The 23,168-nt window shown below is 54.8% G+C and overlaps 1 protein-coding gene across 3 annotated transcripts; it reads left to right on the forward strand.

The window, feature by feature from the left end:
- Positions 1 to 5,207: 5,207 nt before the first annotated feature.
- PGAP6 (post-GPI attachment to proteins 6) lies at positions 5,208 to 22,616 on the forward strand. Of its 3 annotated transcripts, none has more exons than XM_050317220.1 (14): positions 5,208 to 5,342; positions 9,458 to 9,635; positions 11,185 to 11,392; positions 11,473 to 11,606; positions 11,984 to 12,249; positions 13,407 to 13,735; positions 14,439 to 14,532; positions 15,076 to 15,199; positions 15,794 to 15,930; positions 17,768 to 17,946; positions 18,894 to 19,040; positions 19,392 to 19,508; positions 19,980 to 21,974; positions 22,174 to 22,616. In XM_050317220.1, exons 1-13 carry the CDS (start codon positions 5,240 to 5,242, stop codon positions 20,274 to 20,276), a joined length of 2,313 nt encoding a protein of 770 aa, XP_050173177.1. In that variant the 5' UTR covers positions 5,208 to 5,239; the 3' UTR covers positions 20,277 to 21,974; positions 22,174 to 22,616. The 3 variants fall into 3 exon arrangements, with proteins under 3 accessions (XP_050173177.1, XP_050173176.1, XP_050173178.1); XM_050317219.1 differs by having other exon boundaries at positions 19,980 to 21,934; positions 22,134 to 22,616; XM_050317221.1 differs by having other exon boundaries at positions 11,506 to 11,606; positions 19,980 to 21,934; positions 22,134 to 22,616.
- Positions 22,617 to 23,168: the final 552 nt, after the last annotated feature.

Genomic DNA, 23,168 nt, shown 5'->3' on the forward strand with positions numbered 1-23,168 from the left:
GAAAAGCCTGTTTCGATGCCTCCACTCCCTGGAGGCCTTTCTTGGCTCTCACCAGTATTTATTTTGGCTGGACAAAGCACCTGTGGTGCAAAGATACCCCCAGAACAGCACAGTGTTTTGTTCTACGATGTCACCAAGGGAAGTGGCACCTCTGAAAGCTCATTTTTATTAAAACAAGGAGCTAAAGTGACATCAGGAAATGAGTTTGGTGGTTATGACTCACCTGATCAAAACACTTCCAGAAGTCTCTTGAGGGGCTGCAAACAGCATTGTCCACACGGGTTGGATCCTGCTCTTGTTAGCATTGGATGAACAGTCCTGGCCCTAGAGAGTGTCCTGGAAAGGGACACAGAGGCACATACTTCTGGAGGGGGTCATGCATCCTAGGGGGAGTTTACCAGGAGCTATCTATGATTTATAGAAAATGCTAGATCAAAATTTAGCAAAGAAGCAGTGGGAACACAGAGAATTAATTCCTTACTGGAAGCTGATCTTCGGAGACCAGCTGAGAGGTCCCCTTGCTGGAATGAGGAGGGAAAACACCACGTGCTTTACAAACTGTTTTTGTTTATACATCCCATATTGGAATTCAACATGGCAGTAGAATAACTCACAAGAGGTGCAGCCAATAGATCTTCTGCTTGTTTGCTGTGTGTTTGGGCAGTCACTCTTCCCTAAATGTCAGAATTTCCCTACTGAACCGATCTCTCTGATTTGTCTGGATCAATCTGAATTCTAAGCCAATGCTTTGGGCTGCTTTCAGCCCCTCCAGCTCAGGAACATCTGAGAACTTAATAAGCACATTCTCCACTACAAGTTATTGATGAAAGAACAGTGAATGATAATGTTAAACCAAGGACTGGAGTCTGCCACTTCCAGAAGAAAAACACACTCATCTGAAATGATTCATGGTTATTACTCATTTCTTTCTTTGATGAAATGTCCCACTGTTTTTTTGTGACTTGAAGTTGACTGATTTATAGTTCCTTGGCTTCCTGTTTCTACCTGGTAAGAGACCCCACGGTCTCATTTTCCATGACCCTCTCCCCCTCCACCTTTTTCCACTGGCTGTTTGGAGGTGGCTTCAATCAGTTTTTGAAGTGAAGGGTATTTTCAGTCTGAAAATAAGGAATGATTGAAATATACTTCAATGCAAACTTTTTAGGATCCTCCCACCTCCTCCACCAGCTGTTTTGCCAGTGGGAGAAGGAAGAGCGGTAGAAGACAGAAAATGAACATTGATTAGATTTTCACTACAAAGATGGAAATTGAATAGAAATGCAAAAATTCTCTTCCTGCTGGTTCCCCTATCTTCCTACCGCACAGCAACCACCTGGGAAGATCTGAATTTGCTTAGGAATGGAACTGAGATCACAGGCAGTGATAACATCAGTGGTTCCTCTCTCCCAGTGTTGTTTTTGTGTTGTTTTCAGCAAGAGGAAACAACATCTGGGGAGGGCATAGGCCCCTAGCCAGCTTTGGTTGTGCTCCTCAAGCTCCCACAGCAGCAGTAATAGCAATTCCAGCCAACATTCCTGCCTGTTGCCTTCAGCATCTGTCAGTTGAGCTGCAGCTGCTCAGGAATTTGCTACACCTTTTATAAACCTGCTGATCCTATTTGTTTCCACAGCCTCCTGTGGCAGCGAGTTCCAGAAGTTCATTCTCCCACCTGGCCCATATAAAGTCCTTTTTATTCATTTTGAACCAATCTGCCAGACCGATCAATGGCCTCTGTCTAGTCATGCAGCACCTGATGTGCACCAGGTCCACATTCCTTTTATGACTGTGTAGAGCTGGCCCTTTTTGCTCCCCCTTTCCCAGGGAAAAGTCCCAACCTCCCCAGGACCCCCTCACACTGTGCTGCCCCATCCCCTGGATCATCTCAGTTGCTCTGCTCAGGGCTCTAAGCCCACTATGCTCTTACAACCCGTTGTGGTAGGGCAAGGGGTGATGGTTTTAAAATAAAAGAGGTTTGATTTAGATTGGATTTAAGGAAGAAGGTTTTTACAATGTGGGTGGTAAAACACTGGCACAGGTGGCTCAGAGAGTTGTGGCTGCCCCATCTTTGGAAACATTCCATACTGGGCTGGATGGGGCTCTGAGTAACCTGGTCTAGTGGAAGGTGCCCTGCCCATGGCGGAGGGGGTGGATGACCTTGGAAGGTCCCTTCCAGCCCAAACTATTCAATGATTCTATGATCAGAGGACAGAACTGCACAGATGGGGGTGCACCAAGCTGTAACACAGCATGCTAGAGATGCCCTCTTTCTTGTTCTGTGAGCCCAAGCCCTTCCTGATGACTTCACCACATTTTGTTGGCTTTCTTTTTTTTTGCTGCACATCAAGGCTAAAATTTTAGTGAATCATCAGCGAGGACTCCAGCATCCTTTTCCTGAGCTGTAATAGCCAGTTTAAGTTTAGCCTCCTCTGTTTTAGATCATATTTCCCTATCTGTGTGACCTTCTTTATCCACACTGAAAGAATTGACCTTCTATTTTTCCATTTGTGAGTAACACTGAGAGCTGCACATAGCAGAGCTCCATGGACTACATCAAATATATCCTTTCACCAGCCTCCTGCAGGGATGGAGCATCATCTGACTTTTCTGTCAGAAGCCAAAGCATGCAACTCCAACAGATCTTTGGTTCATGTTCCTGGGACACAGTTCTTTCATCGTACTCTTTCTTCCCAGATCCCCTGTCACGGTGACTTCAAATCAGAAATGAGCTGCTGGGTAGACACAACTCAATGAGGATCTACCTGGAGATAGTTAAAACATAAGGTTTTCAGCCAGCACCACATTTTCACTCCCTGTACTGGGACCAAACAGAGACAGGGGAGCAGACTGTGCCAGCTCTGTGCCAGAGACCTTTGCACATGGCCAGGAGGATCCCAGATATGGATTTATGGAAAGCAATACAGCAAAATGTGCACTGCAGCTGCTCATCCAGAAAGCTTTTATACCTCCCTCAATGGTTGAGCAGCTGAGTGCCTTTATTAATAGTAGAAGTATATTTATCAAAATTCATGGGTCAGCATTGTTAAAGCTCCATAAATTCAATTTGGACAGGCCACCATTATTTATTTTTCCAGGTTGGTGCCTCAGAGAGGGATAATTTCAGTATATAGTCCAGACTTCTCCCCAGGCCTCTTTGAAACACTGTAGGAAACACACCCTCCAAATCAGGGTCTTTCTCTCATCCAACTTCCTGGTGAAGGGCTGTGGTTTGATGGACCACAGAGCAAGAAGCAGAAGGGGTGAGCCCTGCCCATCACACGGGCACTGTATCCAGAGTGAAGTGTGTCACTGAGTCAGACAGAAGCCCTGGCCATGGTCCCTCAGGTTTCAGCATAGGCAGAACCTCGCATGGGTTTTTCTAAATCCTGTGATTTTTGTGTTGCCACCACAGGAGGAGGCAGATGTCACTGCAGCTGGATCTTCTGCCTGGCTGTGGGTCATGGTGATCCACCTGCAGCACTGCCTGTGGAAGTGGAGGAAGCTTCAGCTTCAGCTTCTCCAGTTCCAGCTTCAGCTTCAGCTTCTCCAGCTCCAGCTTCAGCTCCAGCTTCAGCTCCAACTCCAGCTCTGCAGCAAAAGGGAGACCCTCCCTGGTCCAAACTCACCCCTACTGAGGTTGCAAGGCTGCTTAGCTAAAGGAGACAGCGCAATCCAGACAGTCACTGAGCCAATGACAACATTTTCCTGTCTCCATGTGTTTGGAGCAGCTGTCAGTCTGGAGGTGACACATCCTATAGCATCCCCTCACAGCTACAGTGAACACTGGAGTGCTTTTCTTGGGGAACAGGAGCCACCCTAAGGGACACAAGCTGTGAAAAAATAGGTTTTGGTAACATGCTGTGGATCTGACTCTGTGTTATGTCAGATAAGCTTGATTAATGCTCAGATCTTTGACTTTGAATCTCAGTTTTTCTCCTTTAAGAGGAAAATAACTCTAAGTAGAAAGAGCACTGCAGGAAAGTAATTCATAAGGATTGACTGAAGATGAGTTGATACCTTTAAAAGTGGAGTTGAAGGCTAAATTAATGTAGAAGGAGAACAGAGGATTGATTTGTTCTTCTCTTAGAAGGAGAGCTCTGAAAATCCAAGGATAGTATCACACAGGGACAAAAGGAAATGAACTAGGAGTGAGAAAATTTAAGCTGGGAATAAGAAGAATAGTCCCTTCCCATCCCAGGCTTTATGTGCTCAAGTTTCTGGGCTGACTTCAAGGAAGTATTCTCATAAATGAGATGAGGACATTGCTAGCTCTGAGCACATGAGGTGTTCTGACTGGGCTTTTGGTGATGTCAGCCCTCCTAGGAAGGGACTGGCACTTCCCTATGGGATTTCCCTCCCATACCTAATGAACTTATCACAGGTGTATCAGGTCTATGAGAGCAAGAAGCAAAGATTTTCAGCTCCTGAAGTAGAAAGTCCATCTTCAGGGAGCTTGTGGTTGACTGGAAACAGGTCTGAAGTCCTCAAACGAGCTGACCTCGAGTGATGGAATTTTTGCCTGAGCAAGGACTGAGATATTTCCCAGGCTGCATTGTTCTGCTGGGAAACACAAACACATCAGAAGGTATCCCAAGGAAAAGGCATGTAAGAGGGAAGATTCCTGACTCTTGAAGTCAGCTGCAAAATTAGAGAATGAGTTGACCATGCCCGTAAAAGCCACATCTCCCGTGAGTCCTATGAACACGGCAGATACGTGGGAGCAGAGAAGGCAATCGGACTTTCTAGGAACGAGTATAAAACCACCCTTCAGACTTCAGGGCTGATCCTCCCCAGTCATTTCCCTTCTGCAGGGCTGAGCCTCCCCAGTGATTTCCCTTCCAAGCGAGGGCACAGTGCGCTGCCCGGTTATGACCGAGGCGTGCTAATACTTGTCATTTCAGCTTAAACCGATCTTAAATCCCCATCTGACTCGGCCTTCACGGCAGCGAGAAGCAAACCCACGAGGCTCCCAGGGGAGCATCACCACCGGCACCCCCACCGCGCACCCCTCCTTCCCCCGGGGCTCTCTCGCAGGGGGATGCTCCGGTCCCCGGGGGCGGCACTCGGCAGGGCAGCCCCGGCTCCTCGCTCGCGGTGCTCGGGGGGCGGTCCCGCGGGGGGGCCGGTCCGGGGCCGGTCCGGGGCGGGGCGGGGCGGGCGGCGGAAGCGGCGGCGGCGGCGGCGGCGGCGTGCGCGGCGGGCGGGCGGGCGGCGGGGCCGGGGCAGCGGCGGACGGGCGGCCATGGCCATGGCCGGGGCAGCCGGGCCGCCCCTGCCGCGGCTGCTGCTGCTCCTGCTGCAGCTCCTGGCGCTGCCCGCCGGCCGCGGAAACCGCACCGGCCCCGGTGAGTCCCGGCGCGGCGGCAGCCGGGGGGACCGGGGAGGGGCTCAGCGGGGCCGGGGGCGGCCGGCGGGGTCCCGAGAGGGGAGAGGTGGCGGTGGGAAACCGGCTGGGTTGTGTTAGAGGGAGCGCCGGGAGCTGCCCCGCATCCCGCGGCTCTTGCCGGGGTGGCTCAGCGGTGACTTTGGGGTGGTTTCGTGCTCTCCCGAGGGATTCGGCGGCTCCTGAGCATCCCCGGGGGGGGCAGCGCCTGTGCCGGCCCTGCGGAGCAGCGAGAGGTCGGGCCAGACTCGGAGGGTTCTGCTGTGTTGGCAGCGGTTGTTTTCCTTGGCTTTGCCTTGTTTTTGGGTTACTTTACTTCCAGCGCATCCAGACGGATGGACGGGAGCGGGGCTTTTGGCAGAGCTGGGGGTGCGGGGGGCCATGTCCCTTCTCTCCGGAGGCTCAGCCAGCTGCTGTGGCGGTGGAGAGGTGTGGGGAGGTGAGGCTGTTCACCTGCTCACCCCGTCGCGGAGGTCGGCTCGTTATCCGGTGGTTATCCGCTGTTTGTGGTGGTTATCGCTTCCACGGAGTCCGCAGAGCGTGGATTCTGCTCGGGGAGCCAGGGGCGAGATGGCCCCGTGCCCCAGGCCCACCCTGCTCTGGCATCCTGCTCGCTGGGTTCCCAGCCCTTGGAGAGCTCCGCTGTGCCTCAGGTGTGGTGCTGGGTTTGTCCCGGCGCCGTCCCGCCGGCTGTGGGAATGGCTCTGCAGGGAATGCCTCCATAGGGAATGCCTCCATAGGGAATGCCTCCATAGGGAATGCCTCCGTAGGGTTACGTCTGGGCGCTGCCGAAGATCAGCTCCTCCACAGACGAGCGAGGGGGGCCCTCCCTCTGCAACATTTCTGGGTGGATTTTCGACCCCGGGGAAAGGAACGGGGTTTTCTGTTACATTGTAAATGGCCAAACATCCTGCCACATAGTCCGGTCTTGTCTCCAATCGGGCTGAACATCAACTCTGTAGCTTTAGACAGCGTCTGCTTTGAAATGAGAGAGTCGTCCCTTTGTGGGAAGCCCTGTGAAACCACTAGTCAAGGTATTATTTCCTAAAACTACCATGAGATCACCTTTGGACAAACAAACTCAAGCTGTACAAGGTGACTGTTCACTCTGAAATTGAAATAACGCGTCTCCTCTCAGCATCATCAGGGATTCTACTGCATTCTGTTTGTCTTTAAAACGCTTTTGTTTTTTGCATAATACATTTGAAACCTGCTTATGCAAAATCTGCATGGGAGAGGATGAAAACAGCATTAGTTTGACAGGTCCCTTGCTCAGTTTAAAGCTTGTTTTACGTCATGGGACAGTCGAGTGGGACTTTCCAGGTGTTCCCAAGCAGGCTGAATAGATTGGGATGGACACACAGGGAGCACAGCAAATACCAGAGTACTCTATCGATGCAAATAGGCTGCCAGAGGACACACCTCCTCTGCTGTGACCTGTCTTTCTGGCTTTTCTCTGCTGATGTTCCGTTTATCTGCCTGTGGTATTTCCTTGTCAGCCCAGGCAGAGGTGCCCTGGGAGTCACATACCTGCTCTCTGGGTGCAGCTCTTGGGTGCCCAGCGCAGCCTGTGAGTGGGGGCTTGGCCCTTGTCACCACAAGAAGCTCTTTCTCAGTGGACTTTGTCCACAGCCCCAGCTGCTGCTTACCTGGTGACAGGCAGTGCGTGGGCAGGGCAGGTCTGCCTGCCTTTGACCTGCTAATGCGCTGGAGCTCCCTCCGTATAATTGACCAGTCCTTAATAAATAGCACTGCCGATTGCTGGAGTTTTTAATTTTGCAGTCTGCCTGCCCTCTGCTCCCCAGAAAACCACACAAATCATGCCTTGGCTTTGTGAGGACGTGCAGGATGGGTGGTGACCGTGGCTGACAGCTGGTGGGGTTGGAGCAGCAGGTTGTAGGTTGCCTGATGGGACCTGTTGCACTGAGCAGGATTGGGGCTCTCCCAGCTCTAATCACGCCTTGTGTCCCTGCCTGCCCTCATCCTGTGCCCAGAGATCTCCGTGGACTGCCAGAAAGGAACATGCCAAGTGCATGCAGGGTGTGCTGGGGGTATAGAAACCACTGCTGAAAGCTCCTTTCCGTAGCCCTTGTGTGTGAAATGTTCCCGGGCTCGCAGGGGATCACAGCCAGCTCTTGCCCGCAGTCCCCACGCACTGCGCTGGAGTTCCAGCCAGGGAGCATTTGCTTGACAAGCCCCTTTTGTGCGTGACCCCGGCGTGGGGACCGCAGTGGGGACAGCTCTGCCCACGGGCTGTGGACTCCTGGCTGTCCTGCTCGGGGCTCACCTTCCCCATGACCTTTCCTGCCTCCGTGCACTGAGGTGCTGCAAGCTCTGCTCCCTCGGCCGGACCCCGCGGCAAGGTCGGGCGGCCGCGCTCTTCCTCCTCGAGCAAATCCTCCGGCTGGCTTGCGTGGCTGGTATTTCTTGCTCTCCCGTTTCCTCCTTTCCCTGCTGGGTTTGCAGGGTGCCCGCAGGCTTTGGCTTGGTAATTTGCCAGGGAGTTAAACCCATGATTACCGCTCCTGTCTCTTTGCAGTGCCGTGGGTGCAGGCCAGTGATTGTCCTGCTTTGGGGCACAAATCATAGTTCCTGTGAGGATTAGATTCCTCTTGGCAGGAAGTACATCCCAAGGATCTGGTCCCACTTGAGGACTGTTTTCCTCTTTCTCTGGCATCTTTTTGGGTCCTCTGTGTTTCCAGCATGACCCTGTGCAGCAGTGGAGGAAGGCAAGTTAGCCCACACTGGCTACTTATTCTCTAATAGAAATGATGAAACTGCCTCTGAAAGGTGCCATAGTTTCTCTCCTCTCCAGAGAATTCCAAAGGAGAAAAGGAGCATCTGGAAGCACTCTGCAGAGATGTGAAGACATCTTCTGCCCCCTTGCTGAGTGAACCTTGTTTTTGGAGGGGCAGCATGGTCTTGGCTCTGCTGTCTCCGTGCACTTTTATCCCTTTCTCAGCTCTGGTGTGATGCTTCTTTTCCAGCCCTGAGTTGCAGTCTGCTTGGTTTCATTAATGTGTAACTTTGCAGGTGAAATGATCATCAGGCTGGGGGTGATCTGTAGGTATAGCTGGGCAGAGGGATGGAAGGAGGGATAGTTAGTCCTGATGTCACCTTGACTGAGTAGCTGTTGTCCTCTTGCATGCCCTTTCAGCATACCCTGGGGCTGTTCTTGCTATCCCAGCAGCCTTTCTTCCAGCTAGGAAAATCTTCAGAGTTTGGAAGGTGCATCTATCTAAAAGCAGAGTTACATTTGCAGCACATGAAATTTTCATCGTGTTGTGTGTCACAGGAAGATGCTACATGTGCCTGAGCTGAGTAAAACAGATAATCACAAAATGGTTTGGATTGGAAGGGACCCTAAAAATCATCTGTCCTTCTGCCATGGGCAGGGACACCTTCCACTAGGCCAGGTTGCTGCAAGCCCTGTCCAACACGGCCTTGGACACTTCCAGGGATGGGGTGGCTACAGCTTCTCTGGGCAACCTGTGCCAGTGTCTCATCACCCTCACAGGGAAGGATTTCCACCTAACATTTAATCTAAATTTTTCCTTTTGGTTTAAAAGCATCCCCCTTGTCATGTCACTCTCTGTCCATGTAAAACATCAGCCCATGCACTGAGCAGACAGATAAGGGCACAGCTCTTGCCTCTTGGCACCATAAACTGCTGCTGGGGCCCAGGGCCCCCCTGTGCTAGCTGCACCCATCTGCTCTGCACTGTCTGCCCCAGGGTTTGCTGCTGCCTATTCCATCACCTTCTGCCATCAACCTTTCCTCCTCCTTGGTGTCTCTGGTGGTCTCTCGTCTTCAGAGCACATCTCTCAGAGCATACTTTAGGCATCTTTCAGTGTTCTCCTTCTCTGGGTGATGGTTCATAGCAGGGGTGTGGGTGGTTCTGGCTGGGGGAATATCATGGATCACCACATATCTAGTGGGACTGGGATGAGAAATCAGGGACACAGAAGGCTCCTCTCCAGCAAGATTAAGCTTCCTGTGTGCTTCTGTGGGTGGATAAAGCCCTTGAGCCTGCCCTCAGCAGCTCCCCCACCGACTGCTGTGCTCTCTCCCTTCCAGACTCCCTGTATGTGTCCGAGTACTTCTCCCAGAGTGCACAGAAGCTGTCCTTCTACAGCTGGTATGGGAACGCCAAGCTCTTCCACTTCCACGTGCCAGAAGACACTGTGCTGCTCCGCTGGCTCCTGCAGGCATCCCGGGGGAAAGGACCCGAGTGCACCAGCATGGAGATCACAGTGTATGTATGTCCCTGTGCCAGGGCTGGCCCACGTGGGCACGAGTTCCTCTTGTCCTGGTCGCTCACGCTGGGTCTGGTTGGTTGTAGGAGGTTGGGCACCTGTTCCTCAGCTGCAGGAGCCGCAGTTTCTTCATGCACAATCAGTGGATCTGTGTTTAAACCTGCAGGAGTGTTTTGTGTTCATGTTACCAGTGAGTTTGGGGCTGCCTGTTGGACCTGGTGCCCAAGAGACCCCTTTAGAGACACTGGAGAGAGCTTCACAGAGAGGATGGTCTGCTGTTCACACAGAGGTGCTCCTGGACCTTTCTGTGCCTGGCAGGACCCTGCCCATGGTGCCGAGGGATGTGGCAGGACTACAGGGGGCTTGAGTGGACCCAAACTGATTGCATGTGGACAAACTCCCCAGTAGGGAGGAACTGAAGAGACTGGGGGCACTCTGGGAGGACTGTGGGGGTGTGTGGAGCAGAGGTAGAAGAGGAATGTCATGTCCTGCAGGCATAAGAGCATGAGAATATTGCAAATGCAATTTCAGTGCAAGAATTGGGGTTAAAGCAGTACTGGACTTGTTAGAGGATTTGAGGTCAAAAACCTGTAAGCATTTTTGGAGGGTGGCAGGTTTCCTGGGCAGGTTGTGCCCATGGAGACACGTGGGTCTCTGGCACCCACTTCACAGAGGTCTTGGGGGTGACTGAAGCTGTTTGGCTTGTGCTTCCCTGGTCTGTCCTGGGCACAGAGCATTGCTCTTAGAAGTTGCTCTCCTGAGCAGCCTGGCACAGGCTTTCTGCTTCCCAGAAAGGTTTCCAGTACTTTGGGGGATGTGAGGGACAAGACAGCAGCTAAATGATCCCCTAAGAAACAAAGGCTAACCCAGAAAGCTCCAAGGGGTAATGACATACCACCTGTCACATTTGCTTCCTGGGCCCATTACATTCTGTTGCAGAGCAGCCCGAAAGTGAGCAAATTAAATGCCAAATTGACTGAATAAATATCTTGCATGTTACTCAACTGCATATGTTCCTGGTACTTCAAACACTGGGCTGCTTATCTGGAAAGCAGAAGTGCTGGGCTACTGAAGTCTGCAAGATGGGCCTCCTTGTAAGCATCTTTTTAGTCTGTCTGTCTACCCTCCTTAAAAGAGGAAATAGGGAGATTCAGATCTTAGCTGGAAAACGAAAGCTCTTTGTGGATGGCTTCCCCTATAAGGGGAATTTGCTGATGGTTGTAAAGAAGTAGTCTTGCAGCTGGGGTTTAACCTTAGTAAGTGTTGGAAATTTGCTTCCAGGCTTGATGGAGCCATGTTAATCCTTATCTTAATAATCAGCAAAGTTAAAGCAATCTCTAAATAAATCCTGGATAAGCTAATAGCAGCCAGCCCTCACCAGATGAAAATGAGGGCTCTTGTGTCCCACTTGGACATGTGGGGGTTTCCAGCCTGCTCCCTGTCCGATCCCAGGCCGACCTGGGTGTCCCCTGATGAGTTTGTCTCCCCTTTTATCTTTCCAGTGTCTGTACATCCCCTGGTTCACTGGCACTCTGGTTTCTCTCGCAGGCACTTTCGCCACGGAGCCCCTCCCGTGATTAACCCTCTGGGCACCGGCTTCCCTGCCAACGCCACCGTCCGTCCTTCCTACAGCATCAGCATCACCCTGAGCAGCGCTGTGCAGAACACCACCTTTGTGAACGTCTCCACCCCCGCTGCAGGGGACTGGTTCATCGCTGCCCACCTGCCCGAGGCTGCCGGCAGGATCGAGGTGAAGGTGAGGGTCCCGCCCGTGGAGCCCTGCCCCGTGTGTCTCCTCACAGCCACAGCTGACCCCTGTGCTCTCCCCTCCCGCAGGGTTTCTCCACTCCATGCCCCTATATGTTCCAGGCAGATATGTTTGTGCTCAGGCTCACTGATATGCCTGTGCTGGAGCCCGGTGTCCCCACGCCACACACCGTTGTCTCGCCTGCTAAGCCACTGCATGTCAAGTGAGTGAGAGCGGCGGGTGGGCAGAGGGGCACGGCGGGGAGAGGGATTTCCCCACGGGAGCTGCTCGGGGGGAATAGCCACTGTTGTTCCCACGTGGGGCTGGAGCTGTGGGGGCTCTCTGAGCCTGCCTGCTGAGCTCCCTGCAGCAGTGGTAGGGTTGGCACAGGGAAGCACACAAGCACCCTTCTCCGAGTCTTCCCAGGTGGTCGTAGAGGTTTGACTGCGGGAATTTTAGTTCTTTGAGATGTTTTCCCTTGGGAAAGATTTTCAACACCACCAGCCAGGGCAGCCACAAAGCCCTGGGGACTGTGGTGCGTCGTGGCTGGCTTGCACTGAGAGTACAAGCTCTGCAAACTGCTGGTCCCTCCTCCCGCAGGGTCTTCGTCCCCAAACACGCCGCAGGGATGCGGTTCCAGCTGCGGAGCTGCCTGACAAGCGACCAGAAAGCGTGTGCTGTGCGGGTGGTGCTGGGCTCCATCACACTGCCCCAGTCCTTCCAGAAGACCCTCACCTGCACAGGGAGTGCAAACTGCAGCCTGGCCCTGGATTCGCCCCCCTGGGAGAAGTGGCTGCAGATCATGGTGGAGAGTCTCGGCACTGCCAATGCCAGCGTGTCTGTGGAGATGCTGGCTTCTTTCACAGGTGGGATCCTGCTTCCTCCAGCCCTGTGGGAAGGACCAGAGGGAACTGTGTGTCTGCTGTGTCCCTTCTGGGCCTTTGGGTGCCTGGCTGTGCTGGTCTGCATTCCCCAGCATGCTGGTTTGCCTCCTCTTGCAGGCCCAAGGCCTAATTGTTGCTTGCTTTGGGGTCAAAAGTGGAGGCTCCAGAGTGGTACTTGCTAGAGCTGCCTGTTTTGGAAATGCCTGAAAAGTTCAGGGTCTCTGAAGCAATGACCTTTCCCAAAGGTCATTTGGGAAGCAGTGGCTGGCTTAAGATTTGGTGTGGAGAATAGTCTGGGGTGGGTGTACCAGACTAATGCTGTGTTGACTATCAACTGGCCACAAGCAGGCTACGGGCAGGAAACCATCTCACAGAGGTTTACCTGGGGAAATGTCTGGGGTTGTAGTGAGGGGATGTTGCCATTTCAGGTGACACCTTGTGACTCAGGGGGTCACAAGTCCCTTGTGGTGCCTTTGCATCCCATTACCTGACCATAATCCCTGTTTGACTCCTGGAAACTCACCAACTAGGTACATTTTTAAGGTTTTCTTCTGCTGGGGGCTCTGCCATCCCCTCCTCAAAGCAGAGCCTCATCCTTGTGTGCTGGAATACTTGGCACAGGTGTTAGAGGAGAGCACAAGAGTCTTTGGGAGCAATGGACAGGCTCCAGCACTGGGACTCTTTAGTGTCACACTCAGCTCCATCTGCCACAACGTGATGGCTTGTGCCTGTAGCTTCACTGCGTTGGCTTCTCCCTTCTGCTCAGCCTTGTCTGCTCATGTCTGGGGAGCTGGGAGAGACTTTCATGCAGCCTGTGGCTCTGGGACAGCTGAGTGCCCAGCTCTGCTGCTGGCTAGTGAGTAGTCCCTGGGTACCTTGATGATGCTGTGTACCCCCTTCTTCTTTTACCCTGTCCCTCCAGCTCCACCCACTGTGCTGCTGTTTGGCTTCCAGCAGTGTCCCAGCCTGTGGATGCTCCCCCTGCAGAGGTGGTGCCCTTCAGGGGCTGCAGCCAGTGCTGCAGTGCATGAAACCCCCCCAGTCTGTGCTATCACGTGGAGGGCTGGAGCTGCTGGGGTCTGCCTGGGTGAGGTGCTGGTCCTGGATGTGCTGATTCCTCTCCTTCTTCTGCTTTACAGTTTGCAGGCCAGGAAGTGCCAGTTCATTCCTTAACTTCATCAGCCTAAACCAGAGCCAGGCTGGTGCCAGGCCAGGCACCACAGGGGCAGCAGGGAGCTCTGCCCAGGCTGCTGGAGAGGCTCCACGCAACACATCTGGCCAGAGGAGCTCCTGCCTGCAGAACCAGCCCGTGGTGCGTGAGGACCTGGACGTTGTGTCCGTGCGCTACAGGCTCCTCAACGGCCCCAGCGTGCCCGTGAACTCCCTGTCCCCGACCCTGCTCCTGCTCAACCTGAACACCGGCATGGACAGCGGGGGTTCCCTCGTGGTCAGTCTGCTGCTTAACAAGGTGCGGGGGCTGACTGATGGGATCGTGTCCCCTTTGCAGGGCTTTGTCCCTGCTCCTGGGCGGGTTTGCCAGCACCCCTCAGGGGCTGTGGGACTACTGCTCTTTCTCTCTGTTGCTACAAAACACTCTGAGCCTGCTTTAGCTGCTCCCAGTGTGTCCCACCTGCTCCAATTCAAATGCCACAGTGTGCAGCGTGTGGTGGCAGTGACGCAGAGGAGACAACACGGGCAGCAGCTGCAGTGCCATCTTCTCCACGGGAGCCTGGCTCCTTGCCACCAGGAGAGGAGGCTGAACAGGGAAACCCAGGGATGTTCCTGCCCAAGTCACTGATTCCCAGGCTCCTTCAGTGACACCCCCCTACCCAAAATCAGCCACCTGAAATTTTATGAAACTGGAGCAGGGCTCAGCCCTGATGTCCTGCAGCCTCTGGCTTGTGCCGCCCTGTGCTGGTGTTGAAGTGACGTGTGAGTGTCCCAGCTTTGGGGCAGTTCCCCCAGGAGGGTGTCTTGCCTTTTAGCCACCACATAACACGATGGCAGCGCAGGGTGAGGCGAACATGGGTTTGGTCAGAAACCTGCTGAACTGGTGGGTGACCTGCAGGATTTACTGTCACCTGCTGCTGCCATGGGCCCTGAGGGAGATGAACAGTGCAGGGGGATGGCATTGGGGTGCTGTGACATGGGACACTGCTCTGTTTGCACAGACATCTGTGAGCCTGGCCAATGCCACCGTGGTTGGATGTGTGAGTGCTGCCTCCCCGGTGCTGTCCCTCAACGCCACACGGAACTGCAGCACAGGTAGGAGAGGCTGGCACCTGCCACCAGCTCAGCTGGGCATCTCACTGCTCTGCTTTTAGACCTCGTGGGCTGTCAGCTGACTCAGGACTTTGTGGGGTGTCCCTGGCAGCTGATTTCACCATAGACCCCCCAAGGTCTTCGTGCTGGCACATTCCCAGGGTGCTGGGGTGCAGGTGGTGGTCTGGAACCAGGAGTTAGCCTCCACCAAAGGAAGGTCTGGTTACCAGCTGGGGCTCTTCCAGCCTTCTTAGCAGGAGGTTTGGGCATGGTCAAGGTATTGCTGGTGTGCAGAGAAGCTAAGCTCTGCACTGGAGGACTAGCCAAGCCCACAGGCTGCTGCAGGTGCCCTGTGCTGTGCAGACAGGTACTGAGAATTGAGATAAATGAAAAAACAAGGGTCCTCTCCATCCCCCTGGTGCCCCCTGAGCATGGGAGCAAGGAGCCACTGAAGCATCTGATTCCTGTGTGATCAGTCTCACCCTGGGGTTGTTGTGGGCCCTTCTTCCCAAGTCTGGTCCATCACAGCACCCTGTTTTCTTCCAGCTTTTTCCCAGGGCTACCCTCTGCGCGTGAGCACGGCCTCCGCAGAGGCGATGCTGATTGTCCTGTACCCGCAGACTGACGACTGGTTCCTGTCCCTGCAGCTGCTCTGCCCAAAGGGCCAGGGGTGAGTCTAGTGTGTCATCCCACCCTGGGGCCTGTTCAGAGCACTCTGCCTGCAAATCACACTGGCCTTGGCTTGTGTGAGCAAAACTGACCCTCCGTCCTCACCTCTGGGAGGTGGGAGGCAGTGGGCACCCAAACAGCCTAACCAGTGTCAAGCTGGCACATGTCATGCAGACTGCAGGTGGCAGAGTCTGCCTGGGTGAGCTTCCCTTTCCACTGGTGGATTTTGAGGTGATAAATTGGGAAATAATTGCTGCTGTTATCCTTTTGTGGGAGGTCTTAGAGATGCAGGCAGCTGTGCCCGTACTCTTGCAGTTTGCCTCTCTGCCTGCCTGCTGGGATGAGTGCATGATGTAGAAGAGTGGTGGTGACACTGGTCTGTCAAGGGGGTCTGGGGAGAGCTGACACCCACCTGGACATCAGTTTGGCAGTCCAAGTGGAGAGGGAGCAGACTCTGCTCTGAGGTCTTAGGAGGGATGGAGCAGATCTCAAAACAGCAGGGAGCTTACACACAGGAGCACGGTTAGACCCCTGGGAGCAGGGTTCAGGGCTGCCCAAAGGGCTGGGGTGCCAAGGGGATGTGCTGTCCTTGCAGAGAATGTCCCAGTGCAGAAGCCAAAGTGACGGTGTTCGCGTACCTCACCCCCTGCTTCAACGACTGCGGCCCCTACGGGCAGTGCAGCCTCCTGAGGAGACACGGGTACCTCTACGCTGCCTGCAGCTGCAAGGCCGGTGAGTGCATCTTCCTGGGAAGCTTTGCCATCCCCCCCGAGGGGGGGATTCTTTGTAGGGTGGTGGTGTTTGGGATGGGGAGCCCGGGGTCTGCTGTGGCTGCCAGCGTCACAGTGCCCGGGGCAGCGCAGTGTGGGGAAACACAGGACGCCCCAGGGGTGATGGGGAACGGGGCTTGGAGGCTTCCCAGGGCTTGGAGAGCTGCTCTGAGCATCCCCAGAGAGATTAGGGAGCCTGAAAGTGCCTGTGTCAGAGCCCGTGCCTTTCAGGGAGGTTTGCTGTGTAGGTTCCTGGTAGGGGACACAACGAGTCCCTGTCTGTCTCCTGCCAAAAGCCTCAGACTCGGAGGTGCCCCTGGAGGAGGAACATCTGTGTCAGCTGCTAATTATCTTAATGGCCTGAGAGGATGGTGCAGTCTGTGCTGTGGGGAAGATGAGCTCTGCTGTGCTTGGGTGGCTCTGGGTACCTGCTCTCAGCAGAAGGACAAGGCAAACTGTGGTTCCCTGCTGCTCTGGGCTGGAGCCAGGACCTCCCTGCTGCAGTGCTGATGAAGGGTGAGGAGCGAGAGGGAGAGCAGCATCCTAATTTCCCCGAGGGCTGCCAGGTTCTGGGAAGCACAGAGCACCTCAAGGGAACTGGGGAATCAGGCTGAGGACAGCTTTCCGCTGAATCACTCGCAGCAAAATGCCCCATCTGCATATTGGTGACCCAGAAATAAAGCAGGGAGAGCAGCTTCCCCAGGCCCTGCCTGGCAGGGAGGGGCAGAGCTGCTCTAGTGACTCTGGAATGGGATGAATGTTACTTTTAACTAAGCTCCTTGACCATGGAGTGCCTGCACATCCCTCATCTGCCCTGAGGCTGACCTCCTTTCCTCAAAAGGAGGGCATGGGCATCTTAATCTTTAATTAAAAGCATTTAAATAATTAAAAAATGCAGATTTGTGTTTATAGAGACTGTCTCAGTTCAGTCCTTGGTATCCAGTCAGAGGCTGAGAATTGTGCCCTGTGCCAGGCACTGTCCTCTAGGAAGTTTTCACTCCCACCATCCTGTGCAGCCCTGGGTGTCACCGTGGGCTGAGGCAGTGGGTTTGTTCACCTGGGAGGAGTTGGGGTGGGATCAAATTGCACTTTCTGCTGCCCATGGGGTTACAGAGACCCTGGAACTGGCTCTGCAGGGTGGGGGGAGCAAGGGAAAGGGCAGGAGGCCACAGACATAGGAGACTGCCACCTAAGTCAAAGAAGACCAATCTTTTCTCCCTCAGAGCTGTTTGTCTTTGCACAGTATCCAGGTCCCCATCCTTGGAGATCTTAAAAGGTCAGTTGGACAAGGCCCAGAGCAGCCTGACCTGGGTTTGGGGTCTGCCCTGCTGTTACAGGTGGTAGGAAAGAAGCCCAGTGGCTTCCTCAGTGCTGGGGATCATTCTCCACCCTGGTTCCTGGGACCTGCAGGGATCTTGCATCCAGCTCATACCACCATGTGAAGCACCTGAGCCTTGAATGCTGTTTCAGCAGCAAGGAGCATGTGTGTTGAGTTGCTGTGGGGATGGAAAGTACCGATCTGGATGTAGGATGGCCTCTGCTACATGGGAACAACCTGGGGGTGTCCTCAGAGCAGACCTGGAGCTCTGCTGGGGTTCCCCAACTTCCCACAGCAGAGCACGTGATGAGTAACGAGACCATCCTGAGGAGTGTGAGTGGCTGATGGAGCGAGGCAGAGGAGGCTCTGGGGCCGTCCAAGGGTGGGATTGCATCTCCTGAGGCATCCCAGGCTCCTGCTGAGGGCTGTGGGATGACAAGGCAGGGCCTGTGGGATCCACAGAAGCCTCTCTGCTCCGCAGGTTGGGGCGGGTGGAGCTGCACGGACGACACCAAGGCCCAGTCCATCGGGGCACAGAACTTGGCCGCCCTCCTGCTCACCCTGAGCAACCTCATGTTCCTGCCAGCCATAGCAGTCGCTGTCTATCGCTACTACCTGGTGGAGGCCTCTGTCTACACCTACACCATGTTCTTCTCCACGGTAGGGACTGCCTTGTGTGGGGTCCCCCTCCAGCTCCCCCTGAGCATTGGGAATGCTGCACCAGACAGAAGTCCTTGGCAGAGCAGCCCATCCTGGAGCTCCACAGGGAGCTTCTAGGATCATTAGACAAGCACCTCCATGGACACGTCATGGAATCATGGAATTATGTTAAGGGGTTGGAATGGACCCTAAAGATCATCCAGTCCCAACCACCCTGTGCCATGAGCAGCAAGACCTCCCACTAGACCAGGCTCCTCAAGGCCTTATCCAACCTGGCTTTGAACACTGCCAGGGTTGGGGCATCCACAGCGTCCCTGAGCAAGCTGTTCCAGTGTCTAACCACAGTCACAGTAAAAAATTTCTTCCTAATATCAAACCTAAATTTCCCCTCTTTCAATTTGTACCCATTACTCCTGGTCCTGTCACTACAGTTCCTGATGCAGAGTCCCTCTCCAGCTTCCATACAGCCCCCTTCAGATACTGGAAGTTTGCTGTGGAGTCTCCATACAACTTTCTGTTCTCCAGGCTGAACAGCCCCAGCATTCTCAGCCTGTCTTCACTGGGGAGCTGCTCCACTCCACTTACCAACTTCATGACCTTCTCTGGACTCGTTCCAACAATGTTTCAGAGCTGGAAGGGGTGTTCTTTTCCCTGGGATCTTCAGCCCACACTGAGGGTGCTCATATTTGGGGCTGGGACCCCAGGGATGGAGATGGGGTTGGAGCATTTTGCACTGAAAGGTGCTGTCCCAGGAGCTCCTGGCTGCTGCTGGGAGGGTGCAGGTTGATGTTTGCTCTCTCTTGCTTTCTGTAATGCCACAGTGCTTTGGTGGAGCTTCCTGGAGGCACTGCCTGCTGTGGGCTGAGCCTTCTCCTGCCTCTCCTTCCCAGAGCGCCGTGTGGCGCTGCTGGATCCACCTGACCTTTGCTTTTTGTCCCTGGCTGCAGTTCTACCACGCGTGTGACCAGCCGGGCGTTGCGGTGCTGTGCATCATGGACTACGACACGCTGCAGTACTGTGACTTCCTGGGCTCCGTGGTGTCCATCTGGGTGACCATCCTGTGCATGGCCCGGGTGAAGAAGATCCTGAAATACGTGAGTGTCGGGTAACCCCGCGTGGCGCGGCCAGCCCTGAGCCAGCCAAGCCACAGGTGGCCACGCTGAGCCCTCACACCCCTGTATTTAATGACCAGCCCGCTGACAAAGCCTGTTTGTCACCCAGTGCCACCCTGATTTTCAAACCAGTGGGTTGTTTTGCCCCAGGAGTTTGGCTCGTGAACCTGCATGCTTGGAGGGCCTGAGGTTTGGGGGAAAGGTTTGTGGGTTCTGTTGCATGGATGCAGGGCTGGATGGCCAGGAGAAGAGGTCCTCCCTGCCTCTGGCATGGCTGGCTGTGCTCTGGCAGCAGATGAGCTGCTGGTGGTAGTGGTGGTGTCTCTTTTGCAGGTCCTTTTCATCTTGGGGACCTTGTTAATTGCCATGTCCCTGCAGCTGGACCGCAGAGGGGTGTGGAACATGATGGGTCCCTGCCTCTTCGCCCTCGTCATCATGATTGCAGCGTGGGTAAGTGAAGGCAGCCAGGCAGGATCTGCTGCCCTTTGCTCCCCTGCAGAGAATGATGGTGGCAGAGCAGCCCCAAGGCTCCAGCCCATCCACAGGCATGTCATTGGTCACCTTGAAACACCCAGGTGGAAGGGGCAGGGCAAGGGCTTCACCTTCCAGCCCTCCACTGGCTGAGAAATCCCAGAAATCCCTTTGTTCTGGGTCTCAACACAGTCCAGTGAGTGCACACCTGGAGCTGCAGGGCTGTCCCAAAGCCTTTGGCTGTTGCCCTGGCCAGGACCTGCGGCATCTGTGCTGGGCTTTGGTGCCTTTTGCCCGCAAGAGAAGGGCCCAGGAAGGGGGGAGGCCGCATTTCTGAGGGGCAGCAGCACACCCTGTTGCTGGGAGGCTGGCAGATGCTCCAGGGTCAGGCAGCCCCTGCCTGAGCTTCTGCTTGGGTGCTCAACCCCTGTGTGCTCTGACCCCTCCCAGGTTCACCACGGAACCAAACGCAGGCACTGCTACCCCTCCTCGTGGAAGCGCTGGGTCTTCTACCTCCTCCCAGGGATCACCTTGGCTTTCATTGCCATCTCAGTGTATGCATTCATGGAAACCAATGAGAACTACTACTACACCCACAGCATCTGGCACGTGCTGGTGGCCTGCAGTGTCGCTTTCCTGCTCCCTCCTCGGGACAAGCATAAGAAGCCCTGGGCTTGGTCCAAGAAGCTCACTTGTCGCTACCAGATCTGCCAGAACGACCGTGAGGAGCTCTATGCTGTGACCTGACCTGCCCGGCTCCCTCTCGTGGGGGTGGAGGGCTGGGGAAGCTGCTCTTTGCCTGGGCTGCCCCTCGCACATGGTCAATCCTCTTACTGCTCATCCCCTGGCCAGGAGGGCCCAGTGTGGACTGGGTTTAAAGGTGAAGATGGTGGGCTGGTCTTGTGGAGGGCGAGTTTGAGGCCACCTCTGCTTTTCTGCTGGGGTGGGGCAGGCTCTTCGTGGTTCCAGATCAAGGAGTAGCCTGTCCCCCACCTCCCCATGGCCCTGGGGGAAATCGCCAACCCTTTTTCCCCCCTGCTGCATCCATGAGGCTTGGGCTTTGCCCATGCTGAGCTGGAGCCAAGGCTTTGGCTGCTGGGCTCTTCTCTGTGACCCCTGTCCTGGCAGAGGCCTGTGGGACAGGGGCTTCCCCTGCCATCCTGCAGTCAGCATTTGAACCCCAGAGAAGTTCTTCCGATCTGGGGGGCAAATGCTGCTGCGTGCCCTTGGTGCTGCTGGGGAGGGAGGGAGCTGATCTCTGGGAGCGCTGGGCCCTTGGCCTCAACCTCCACGGGGGTCTGGAGCCCTTCTCCCTGTGAAACAGGTGCTGCTGCTCTTACCTGGTCCTGATTCTGAGGGGGAAAAAATGAGACTGGAACTTGGGCCCTGGATTCAGGATCAGACTTGGCAGGAATGTGAAAAACTCCATGTGGGGACACGCAAGAGGCAGCAGCAGCACCTCAGCCAGAGCTGTGAAACCCGCAGCAGTGCAGGGTTTAGTCTAAGTTGAACTTGAGCTCTGTAAGGAGCCAGGCTGCTGGTGGTGCACGGATTCACTGATTTCCTCCTTTTTGGGGGGTTTGGCATGGGCAGAGCTCTGCCTGGGTGGTCCAGGATGGTGCCTGAGCTGTACAGCCCTGCTCCTCCAGCCTGCTGTGCCTCAGAGGCTGGATGTGCTGCAGAGTCCTGGCTGATCCGAGGCCACAGCAGTGTCCCACCCCAGCCAGGAGCACCACCATGGTCTCCCCAGGTGGCTTTTCTTGCAGCGTCTGTCTCACCTTAGCCTTACTTCAGGGCACGCAGAAAGCAAGGGCGGAAGCTTGGCAACCAGGGAAGTTGTCTTTGCCCATCCTTATTCTACAGAAAAGGGCTCAAATCCATCGTTCCTTGCTGGTTTCATGCCAGCTGTGGTGGTTCTGGTGTGTGCTGCTGGGGGCCCCTCAGGTGGCTTTGGGGAGGAAAGAGCTGCTAATGAAGGATTTGCCTCCTCGGGGTTATTTCTTTGCTTTGAAGAGTGCCCAGCTCAGCTCTGCACTTTATCCCTCTGCCTCCCCTTCCTCTGCAAACTCCCACTTTTTAGGCAGGTGCAGGACAAGCAGAGGAGCCTCGTCTGCACCCAGCATTGTCACCCCCCCATCACCACCCCTGTCCCTTGTCTTTCGTTTGCTGCTGCCATCCAGGACAGCAGGGCAGGAGTGGGGATGTGGGGCCCTCAGGGCTTCCTCCAACTTCAACCACTTTTAGGCACTTTTTTCCCCCCCGTCTTGGTTTGCACAGCGGTGCTGTGGCCCCAGCACTGTGGAGGCGACCACCGCTCCTTCACAGCCGTGCCGTCCATGCCAGGGGCCACCGGTGTGACCTGGGGGCCACCAGTGTGGCCTGGGTGCGCTGCCAGTGTGACCCAGGTGCCACTGGTGTGATGTGGGTGCTGTTGGTGTGACCCAGGTGCCACCACTGTGGCTGTGTGCTGCCAGTGTGACCCAGCAGCTACCACTGTGACCTGGGTGCCACCAGCGTGACCTGGGTGCCACCAGTGTGATCCAGGTGCCACCAGTGTGACCTGGGTGCCACCAGTGTGACCTGTGTGCTGCCAGTGTGACCCAGGTGCCACTGGTGTGACGTGGGTGCTGTTGGTGTGACCCAGGTGCCACCAGTGTGGCTGTGTGCTGCCAGGGTGACCCGATGCCACTGGTGTGGCCAAGCGTCACCGGTTACCATAGAAAGCAATAATTCCTCATTGGGCCTTTCCCTTCAGGGATTTCTGTGCTGGAAAGCAGGAGAAGCTTTGGGGTGAGAAATCCCACTGACGTGATTGTTTATTTTGTGTTTGATCGTTCGTTCTGCTTTGCCCCCTCCCCCAACTGCTGGCCTGGCCCGAGCTTGGGTTGGTACCTGCAGGAGAAGGGGGGGTGTTAATTTTTCTGGGTAAAATCTGAGCAAATTCCTGTGTCTGGGGGGAAAAAAGAAAAAAAAAAAAGAGGTTATTTTTTTTCTTTGCTGTTAATACCTGTGATTATTTTATACGGTAAATTTTAAAGCTTATGGTTTTATAATTTAATAAAGGTGACGGTATTTGCGGGCAGGCAAGTGGTGGCTGCAGTCACAGAATCACAGAATTATTGGGGTTGGAAGGGACCTCTGGAGATCATCCAGTTCAACCTGGAGCAGGTGACACAGGAACAAGCCCAGGTGGGTTTGGAATGTCTCAGGAGAGGGAGATTCCATGGCCTCCCTGGGCACCTGTCCCAGTGCTCTGTCACTCCCAAATGTGACCAAGTTCTTCTGCCCAGAATCACAGAATTATTAGGGTTGGAAGGGACCTCTGGAGATGATCCAGTCCCACCGCCCTGCCCAGGCAGGGCCACCTGGAGCCCATGACACAGGAGCACATCCAGGTGGGTTTGGGATGGTTTCAGAGGGACATTCCACGCCCTCCCTGGGCAGCTGTCCCAGCGCTCTGACCCCCTCGGTGTGAAGAAGTTCTTCTGCACGGAATCACTGCATATCCTGAGCTGGGAGGGACCCGCGGGGATCACCAAACCAGCTCCTGGCCCAGCACAGGACACCCCGAGCAATCACACCCTGTCCCTGACAGCCTTGTCCGAAAACTTCTTGACCTCTTGGTATCTTCAGACCTGC

This window comes from Myiozetetes cayanensis, unplaced genomic scaffold (genome assembly GCF_022539395.1).
Source record: "Myiozetetes cayanensis isolate MyiCay16 unplaced genomic scaffold, myiCay2020 scf20-37, whole genome shotgun sequence".
Classification (NCBI taxonomy): Eukaryota; Metazoa; Chordata; class Aves; order Passeriformes; family Tyrannidae; genus Myiozetetes; species Myiozetetes cayanensis.